Below are 10,126 nucleotides of genomic sequence, written 5' to 3'. Positions count from 1 at the left end.
AAATCCATAAAAAGAGCAAAAATACCTCCAGTAACTCTCAATAACGATGTTAAAAAATAGAAATGCAACCAAAAACGGGCGTCACAAAAGAAAAGAAAAAAGTAAAAAAAGGTGATAAAACAAGAATAGCAAGTAGCGGCCAACAGTGATGCTAATAATAACAATAAACAAATAACATTTACTCGAACCTTCACGTAATCGACCTGTAACTTAACCACCCCTGATCCAACGCAACGTAAGTTGCCTACATTTCAATTCGTAATTCCCGCGCTTTCCACAGAGGGCGCTCCCGCGCCGCGCCAATCCGCCACGCATGCGCAATCCTCTCTCCTCTCCCAACAAAGGAAGCGACGTCCATTTTGAATTGTGGCTTTGCGACGCGCGAACCTCGTCGTTTAACCATCCACATCTTCCGCTTATCTTAAAACAAAAACAAGTAAGTACCCAACAAACATGACCTTTGACCCCCAACCACCAAAATAACCAACAAAAACCCACCCATTTCGCGTCTCCACCACTTCCACGCCACCTCTAGACACCGGCAACCGGCTCGGCGTCCCCCATTTTGGCCCGGCCACGCTCACTCCAAATCAACATTTTCCTGTTTTATAGAGCGAAAATGGCCGACAGTAACGCACCAGAAGCGGAATCCGGCAACCCCCCACAACAGCAATCCACCCCGACGCGCGGGGGCGGCATGGGCGGCTTCAGAGGCAGAGGCGGGCCCGGAGGCCGCGGGGGCCCACGCGGGCGCGGCGGCTTCATGCGGGGAAGGTGGGTAGGCGGCGGTTGGCGAGGACACGTTGTAAGAGCGAGTTACAGGGGAGGACCTGGAGGACCTCCGGGACGCGGAGGGCCCATGATGAGAGGACGCGGCGGGCCCAGAGGGGCGCCTAGAGGCAGGTTCCCGCCCGGACCGGGTGAGTTTGGTAGGCCTTTTTTTATTTTTTATTTGGGGTGTTCAGGTGGAGGGTAGTTTGTGTTTTAATTAGTGCGGTGGTATCACGTGGTGTGTAATAATCACAAGTTTCGTTTTTATTATCATCGACGCGCTACTTTTATGTTTTCTCGACGTTTCGTGACCCCTTGAGTAGGAATGATATAAAAAAAAATATTTACGCGCTATCAATCGCGCGTCATCGGGTTGTGACATAATCAAAACATTGAAATTAGATACGTACTTCACAGGTGGCCCTCCCGGTGGCCCCGGCGGCGACTCACAAGGCCCGCGTGGTCCCCCCGGCGGTCCCCGCCCCCCCATGGGCCGCGGAGGCCCTGGTGGTTTCAGAGGTAGAGGCATGGGGGCGCCCAAGGGGCCCGGTGGACGCGGGGGAATGGGCCGTGGGGGCGGCATGGCGCCCCGGGGCCGAGGTTTCGGCGGTCCGCGAGGAGCCGGCGGCCGTGGCGGTTTCTTGGGGCAGAAGCGAACCCCAGGTCAATTTGGTCAAGGAGGCGGGCCGGGACCGAAGAGGCCGAGGTTCGAAAATGGCGGTTCCCAGAACGGATTCGGACAAAAGTAAGTCTCTTTTAAGTGTGTTGATGATTTTTTTTGATGTGTGAACAACGAACTTCGCGTTTCTGTTGGTTGGACGACACGTGTCAATGATTGTAGCACGGGTTGTTCCTGCCTGTTTTCGTTGAGGGCTACAAAGTTGACTGACTTTTTTTTGTTTTTATGTGGTTTAGTAGGCCGCAGGGTTACGGGAGCGGAGGTGGCTCTGGCGGATACCAGCAGTCATATAATTCACAGTCGTACGGACAAGGTCAAGGGTCGTATGGACAGCAAGGTTCCGCCGGTGGATACGGTAGTGGTGGTGGTTACGGCAATTCAGGACAATATGATGGTACGAGTTATGTGGAGACGTATCAGACAGGTAGTTAAAATGATGAATAAAGGGAAGGAAAAAATGTGTTGTATATAGCTACTCACTTTGTGGTAAATGCCTGAAATTGGAGACGGGATCAGACAAATCGGTATAGTTTTGATGTGGTAAACGACAAGGTTGTTTGTGTTTTGATCCCGTCATCATTTTCACAATCCGTGACTAACAAGAACAAATCAACGCTTGCCTGTCTGATACAAGACTGATCCCTTAGATTAAGGCTATTTTCTGTAGGCAATTCTGATAACTATGGATCATCAGGATACAGTAGCGGCGGCGGTTCCGGCGCAGGAGGCTACAGCAGTCAGCAGGGTTATGACGATAGGAGTGGGGGATACGGTGCTTCCGGAGGATACGGTAAGTCGATCCTAGTCAGTCCCTGGTGATTTTTAATTCACGAGAATCAGAAATAATTTTCATTTTTTTCTCTCTCTGGATTTAGAAAAGAAAAGTGCAAAAGCATTTATTTGAGCGTATGCCACATTGCAGCCATTCATTGTTCATATAGACAAGCTCAAAGAAACTTGCATATGTGGAATTGATGAAATGTTGATGACGTTGAAAAGTTTGATTATTACACAACTGTTGCTTAACGCTAAGTGATAATAGATGTTTGCCAGAAATTTGTACATTTTGTGTTTAATAAAATATCTTTGAATTCTTGTTTTTTAGCAACAAAAAAATTCAAGCGGGCGATGATCGAGGTGGGAAACAAAATTTATAGTCGTTGGTCTTAAGTAAAACAAAACAAAAAAAAAAATGCGAAGCTGTGAAACTATACACAATTTTGTTCGTTTTGACAATTTCTTTTGTTTATTGCTTTTACAACACAGTTAACACAAATTTGGAAAATACCAAAAACACGTTATGTGATATTAAGCGCTAAATAATAATAATAATATAAAAATTTACACAATGCATACAATATTTATTATTCTTAAATATATAGTATGAAACCCAGTATGATCCTTATGGACCAGTGGTAAAAGAAGCATACTATAGTTTATATTATAATTGTAAAATTTTATTAGTATACAAAAGTAACCTTAAAATCCTGAAAGTAAGCATCATATACTATGATCCTAATAAATTAAAAAAACTTCGAGTATTGCTAGAATTTTTACGAAAAGTATAGGGGAAAACTATGAATATTAATTTAAAAACGAAACGACGAACTGACAAAATAATGGTTCCTAATTAATGACGTCACTCACATGAGACAGATTTGGTCTTCAATAGCTGTTTTTGTTATTTTCCAACTAAAATTGTGAATTTTGTTTCTTACTCAGTTCCCGGCCATATAGTTTCACATTTCCACGAGAAATACGAGTAGACTTGAAAATTAATGTCTTATTTAATACACAAGATCGATTATGTGTCATTTAAAAAAAAAAATTAATTAAAAAAATGCACAGTTAAGTAACTTCGATTATGATTGTGACCAACATAAAAGTATCATAGTAAACATTTATTTTAACACACAGGATCGATTATGTGTCAGAACCATAGGAAAGTTTTGCACATTACTCAGAATGAGATGCTAGCTGTTATAATTTGTGAATTCATAGAAAAGAAAAACTATATAGATGTGAGTAGTTAAATTGAGCTGGATTTAATCAAATGTTTGATTTAATAAGTAAAAGTGTGCAAATCTCAGCCTGGTTATGGTCCATAACCTCGAGATGCCGTTGGCAACTGATGATTAATGTGGGTTTTGCATCTCCATGTTTGCAGGTTCAACAAACCAGGCTAGACGGTTCTAAAAAAGCCATCGTGTCTAATAGTGTTTTATTATCAATGTATTTTGTCTTATAATTATAAGTTAGTGTGATTAATAACTCAACATATATTTTTTATATTTTGTAGTAAATGTTTAGTTAATAAGTTTTTAACAGTATGATGTTTGGAGATTGTTTTCTTTCTTGGGATCATCTATTTATTTGAAAAGAAAAAGCAAAGATCTCATCAAATCAACCGTATCAGTGAGAACAGTTGCCCTTTTGATGTGGACTTTAGTGAAAGGGGAATTCATTTTTGTAGTTTAATCAGACAATGTGTACAATTATTTATTGATGTGCATAAATAGTGTTGTAGTTTCCAGTCTTCTCGAATCGAAAAAACCGGACAAATTTTTAGAACAAATTTGTGTTGGACTTGAAAAATTAACCTTAATTTTAAAAATACCGCACCCATTTTCTTGTACATTAAACGGAACCATTAAATAATAAAATGTTTGATAAGACACTCCTGTGCAAATTTCTTATCCCATTTGACAAAGTCACGAGATAACTGAAAGCCGAAGGCTTACACAGTCCGCACAATTGAGTAAGTATAACCTACCAAGTACGACAATCTACATTGTAGGTTTCATTATTTTCTTATGAATAACGACATAACAGCTGTCTTCTTTGCATGTACTGAATTGTTCGTTTCGAAAACGAGACAGGAACCTTTGGAGATAACAATTAATTATCATTATTTGAATTTACAGCTGTAAAAACCTCACGAAAGAGGTTGTTTATTTATAAAAAGTTGGTCGAGTGCCAAAAATATTTAATTCATCCCTGTTCAGAACAGTTTTATTTGTCGAAGACCTAAAATGAGAAGAATTTTTTGTCCCCGTGCCCACAATTGTGGCGCAAACATTTGTCCAAAAATTGGCTGCAAATTTATCTAATAGCAAAAACGGACACGTTTTAGGTAATGTATTGAAATTAATAGTTTCCTTTCTGTAATAGAACTTTCGAGTCTTTTTTTATAATTTCAAAAGTGCATTGGACCGCAAATCCGAGAACGACAAGTTCTTAGAAAATTTACGAAACACAAATTAAAAAATCCATAATTAAATGCACTCACAGGCTCATATTTCCGTAGTTAATTTTTAATTGTGTTCTGATACGTCAGAGTTAGATATTTTAAAGTGTGTTTTTCGTCAAACTCTTCTGCGGGGGTTTAAAATATCTAACTTGGTCTTCGTGGGGAGTTTTGCTTACGCAATTTTGTTTTTAGGATGAACCAGTGACTAGCGCCACCATTTCGAAGATCGAAACAAGAAGTGCTAAAGAAGCAGGAAGTGTTAAATGAGACATAAGTTATTTACGAAATTTTGAAAAAAAAACTTGCAATAAGAAAACTATTTTGGTTGTTGTGAACGTGATGATTGTTGGCGATTTTCTCGTTGCAAGGTTTTTCCAGACAGAGCACTAATTTTTACATTTCTTACAGTGATACTAATAATTTTTCAGATTCAGGACCAAGAGGATATTACTTTTCTGAATAAATAGTTTATTGATAGTTGCTATAATTTTTTGAACCTTGCCAGATCCTCATAAGTAATCCTGAGTATTATAGCTTCATATGGGAAAGGTAAATATGTTTTCATACTTAAATTTTGTGGTGGTGTCAGCAAGGATTGGGACAGGAACAGTGAATATAGTCCTAACGACAATAATATCGTATTGTCAAAATTACAGGAAAATGAGGTAAGCCGTTTTTGACTTAATAAATAAAGTAAATTATTTCCATACATTTTAAGCCTCCCTATATACCCATTTATTAAACTGATTAATTTTTTTTGTATCTAGATTAATAAAGTGTGGTTAGACAATTTAGATTTTCTTCTGGAAATTTGGTTGCTTAAGCTAAAAATTGAAGGCCAATTCATAAACCGCAAATACAGGAGTATATTGTTATAAAACTTTAAAATAAAAATAACGTGAAATTGTACAATCGAAAAAAAAGATGAAAATATCGATAAATCGAGAACTTGAAAAATCGAAAAATCAAAAATTTTAGAAATCGAAAAATTAGAAAACCCAAAAATTAAAAAATTAAAAGATGGAAAAATTGAAAAATCCAGAATGTGGACTTCCCAAATTGAAATGTGGAAAAATTTCACTTTCTACGAAAGAAGGTGGTAAATATAGGAAATTCTTCATAAATGGAGAATCTTTTCCGAGTATTTGTTGAAAAAACCGAGGCAAAATGACAACGAAGTTTTCAAAAATTCCCAAAAATTATTTTTGAAAATGATGAAGGTAGAGAATTTTTCCCGGAACAAGATTCTGAAATCACTTTGTCGGTAGCTGTATTCAAACAACTCAAAAAAATTGGACCAAAATTTTCAAAATCGGAATGTGGCTCTGTTCACGCGAAATTAAATGATAATATGTAGCAAATTCTTCACAGATTAAGAATCCAGAATGAGAAAGTTTTCAAAAATTTCCAAAAATTATCTTTGAAAATGTTGAAGGTTGTTCTTTTCGTGCAGAGAAAAATGCTAGTATGTAGAGAATATATCCCAAAACAAGAATCTGAAGTCACTTTGCCAGTAGTTGTAATCAAACTCAAAAAAATAGAAACAAAATTTTCAAAAATATTTTTGAAAAAACTGAAACGCGAAAGAAAACGGGAATGTGTACGAAATTCTTCACAATTTAAGAATCTGAAATCGCCTTTCGAGTTCTTACTGAAATAATCGAGAAAAATGAGAAACAAATCTTTCAAAATTATTTTTGAAAATAATGAAGGTAGTTCTGTTTATGCGAATAAAAATGCTAGAATGAAAAGAATTTGTCCCAGAACAAGAATCTGAAGTCACTTTATCGGTGGTTGTATTCAAACAACTCAAAAAAATTGGACCAAAATTTCCAAAAATATTTTTTGAAAAACCTGAAAGTTGACTATTCACGCGAAATAAAACGGTTGTGTTTAGGGAGTTCTTCATAATTTAAGAATCTAAAATCACTATTCGACTATTAACTGAAATTACCGAGAAAAACGAGAAAAAATTTCCAAAAATTATTTTTGAAAATGATAGTTTTGTCCGCGTGAAGAAAAATCCTAGTACTAGATAATTTTTGCCCGAACAAGAATCTGAAGTCACTTTGCTAGTGGTTGTATTAAAAAAACTCAAAACAATTGCACCAAAATTTCCAAAAATTTGTTTTGGAAAATCCGAATGTAACTTTCTCCACGCGAAATTGAGTGGTAATATGTACGAAATTTTTCACAGATAAAGAATCTGAAATCGCCTTTCCGATAGATATTGAAATAACCGAGAAAATTGGGAACAAAGTTTGCAAAAATTTTCAAAAATTATTTTTGAAAATGTTGAAGGTTTGTCCTGTTCGTGCAGTGAAAAATGGTAGAATGTTCCCAGAATAAGAATCTCAAGTCAATTGGCCAGTAGTTGTATTCAAACAACTCAAAAAAAGGAACAAAATTTCCAAAACATGTTTCAAAAAATCGGAATGTGGTTCCATTCACCCGAAATTAAGTGGAAATTTGTAGCAAATGCTTTATAGATGAAGAATCTGTAATAACGTTTCCAATACGTACTGAAATAACCGAGAAAAATGTGAATAAAATTTTCAAAAATTTCCAAAAATTATTTTTGAAAATGTTGAAGGTTGTTCTGTTAGTACAGAGAAAAATGCTTGCATGTAAAGAGTTTTTCCGAGAACAAGAATCTGAAGTTACTTTGCCAGTAGTTGTAATCAAACGCAAAAAAATTGGAACAAAATTCCAAAAATATTTTTTTGAAAAACCTGAAAGTGGCTCTATTCACCCTAAATAAAACTGTAATGTTTAGGGAGTTCTACATAATTTAAGAATCTAAAATTACTTTTCGAGTATTTACTGAAATAACCGAGAAAAAAGTTTTCAAAAATTTCCAAAAATTATTTTTGGAAATGAAGATAGTTTTGTTCGTGTGAAGAAAAATCCTAGTACTAGCCAATTTTTGCCCGAACAGGAATCGAAAGTCACTTTGCTAGTCGTTGTATTCAAAGAACTCAAAAAAATTCGAACAAAAATTTCAAAAAATATATCAAAAACCTGAAAGTGACTCTATTCACGCGAAAGGAAACGATAATATGTAGGGAATTCTTCACAATTTAAGTATCTGAAATAGATTTTCGAGTACTTACTGACATGACCGAGAAAAATGAGGACAAATTATTCAAAAATTTCCAAACATTTTTTTGAAAAATGCCGAGGGTAGTTCTGTTGTGCGGAGAAAAATGCTAGTATGTAGAAAATTTTTCCCAGGACAAGAATCTGAAGTCACTTTGCCAGTTGTTGCATTCAAACGACTCAAAAAATTGGAACAAAAATTTCCAAAAATATTTTTGAAAAACCTGAAATTGGCTCTATTCGCGCAAAAGAAAACCATAATGTCTAGCGAATTCTTCACAATTTAAGAATTTGAAATAGCTTTTCGAGTACTTACAGACATGGCCGAGAAAAATGAGAATAAAGTATTCAAAAATTTCCAAACATTTTTTTGGAAAATGACGAACGTAGTTCTGTTCGTGCAGAGAAAAATGTTAGTATGTAGAGAAATTTTTTCCAGGACAAGAATCTGAAGTCACTTTGCTAGTGGTTGTATTCAAAAAAATAAAAAAAACGACCAAAATTTCCAAAAATATTTTTTGGAAATCCGAATGTGACTTTCTCCACGCGAAATTCAGTGGTAATATGTAGGAAATCTTTCACAGATAAAGAATCTGAAATCGCCTTTCCAATACATATTGACATAACCGAGAAAAGTGGGAACAAAATATTCAAAAACTTCCAAAAATATTTTTTGAAAAACCTGAAAGTTCTATTTCACGCGAAAGAAAATGGTAATGTGTAGGGAATTCCTCACAATTTAAGAATCTGAAACCGGTTTTCGAGTAGTTACTGAAATAATCGAGATAAATAAAACAGTTTTTAAACAACTCAAAAAATTGAAAACATTTTTTTAAGAATTTCCAAAAATATTTTTCGAAAAACTTGAAATGCCTCTATTCATGCGAAATAAAACGGTAAAATGTAGAAAATTCTTCACGACTTCAGAATCTGAAATCGCTTTTCGATTACTTACTGAAATGACCGAGAGAAATGAGAAAAAAGCTTCCAAAAATTTCGAAAATTATTTTTGGAAATGATGAAGGTACTTCTGTTCGTTCAGAGAAAAATGCTACTATGTAAAAAACTTTTCGAAGTACAAGAATCTGGAGTCACTTTGCCAATAGTTGTATTCAAACAACTCAAAAAAATTGGAACAATATTTTCATAAATTTCCAAAAATATTTTTTGAAAAACCTGAAAGTGGCTCTATTTACGGGCAAGAAAAGGGTAATGTGTAGGGAATTCTTCATAATTTGAAAATCTGAAATCGCTTTACTAGTAGTTACTAAAATAACCCAGAAAAATGAAAACAAAGTTTCCAAAATTTAAACTTCAAAAAAGTTGCACCAAAATTTCCAAAAGTATGTTTTGAAAAATCCGAATGTGGCTCTATTCACACGAAATTAAGTGGACATTTGTAGCAAATGCTTTATAGATTAAGAATCAGTAATAACTTTTCCGATACAAACTGAAATAACCGAGAAAAGTGTGAACAAAAATTTCCAAAAATTATTTTTGAAAATGATGAAGGTAGTTCTGTTCATGCGGAAAAAAATGCTATTATGTAGAGAATTTTTCCAGAACAAGATTCTGAAATCACTTTGCCAGTCGTTATATTCAAACAACTCAAAAAATTGAACACATTTTTTTAAGGATTTCCAAAAATATTTTTCGAAAAACTTGAAATGCCTCTATTCATGCGAAAGAAAACAGTAAAATGTAGAAAATTCTTGACGACTTCAGAATCTGAAATTGCTTATCGAGTACATACTGAAATGACGGAGAAAAATGAGAAAAAAGCTTTAGAAAATTTGGAAAATTATTTTTGGAAATGACGAAGGTACCTCTGTTCTTTCAGAGAAAATGTTAGTATACCGAGAATTTTTCCTAGAACAAAAATCGGAAGTCACTGTGCCGGTAGTTGTATTCAAACAACTCAAAAAAATTGCACCAAAATCTCCAAAAATATATTTTGAAAAATCCGAATGTGGCCTCTATTCGCGCGAATTTAAGTGGTAATATGTACCAAGTTCTTCGCAGATTAAGAATCACAAATCACTTTTCGAGTGCTTCCTGAAATAATCGAGAAAAATTAGAACAAAATTTCTAAAAATATTTTTTGAAAAACCTGAAAGTTGTTTTATTCACGCGAAAGAAAACGATAATGTGGAGGGCATTCTTCACAATTTAAGAATTTGTAATCGCTTTTCGAGTACTAATTACTAACCCAGAAAAATGAGAAAAGTTTTCAAAAATTTCCAAAAATTATTTTTGAAAATGAAGGTAGTTCTGTTCATTCGGAAAACAATGCTAGTATGTAGAGAATTTTTCCAGAACAAGATTCT

The 10,126-nt window shown here is 35.1% G+C and overlaps 1 protein-coding gene across 8 annotated transcripts; it reads left to right on the top strand.

The window, feature by feature from the left end:
* Positions 1 to 326: 326 nt before the first annotated feature.
* LOC135131005 (uncharacterized) lies at positions 327 to 5,177 on the top strand. 8 transcript variants are annotated; one of them, XM_064058504.1, is made up of 7 exons: positions 327 to 436; positions 613 to 774; positions 823 to 920; positions 1,189 to 1,518; positions 1,680 to 1,874; positions 2,118 to 2,240; positions 3,618 to 5,177. In XM_064058504.1, the coding sequence occupies exons 2-7, from the start codon at positions 620 to 622 to the stop codon at positions 3,644 to 3,646; spliced, it is 930 nt and encodes a 309-aa protein (XP_063914574.1). In that variant the 5' UTR covers positions 327 to 436; positions 613 to 619; the 3' UTR covers positions 3,647 to 5,177. The 8 variants fall into 8 exon arrangements, with proteins under 8 accessions (XP_063914574.1, XP_063914571.1, XP_063914572.1 ...); XM_064058501.1 differs by having other exon boundaries at positions 1,174 to 1,518; XM_064058502.1 differs by having other exon boundaries at positions 823 to 929.
* Positions 5,178 to 10,126: the final 4,949 nt, after the last annotated feature.

Source organism: Zophobas morio, unplaced genomic scaffold, assembly GCF_036711695.1.
Source record: "Zophobas morio isolate AGI-343-1 ecotype UQ-CSIRO unplaced genomic scaffold, CSIRO_AGI_Zmor_V1 ptg000018l, whole genome shotgun sequence".
Classification (NCBI taxonomy): Eukaryota; Metazoa; Arthropoda; class Insecta; order Coleoptera; family Tenebrionidae; genus Zophobas; species Zophobas morio.
The sequence above is the reverse complement of the archived record's forward strand: the minus strand, read 5'-3'. Positions and strand labels throughout refer to the sequence as shown.

Coding starts and splice junctions, on each gene's coding strand:
- LOC135131005 (XM_064058498.1), top strand. CDS start 620: ATGGCCGACAGTAACGCACCAGAAGCGGAATCCGGCAACCCCCCACAA. Junction 930..1,173: donor GCCCGGACCGGGTGAGTTTG/GTAGGCCTTTTT, acceptor CATTGAAATTAG/ATACGTACTTCACAGGTGGC. Junction 1,875..2,117: donor TGTGGAGACGTATCAGACAG/GTAGTTAAAATG, acceptor TATTTTCTGTAG/GCAATTCTGATAACTATGGA.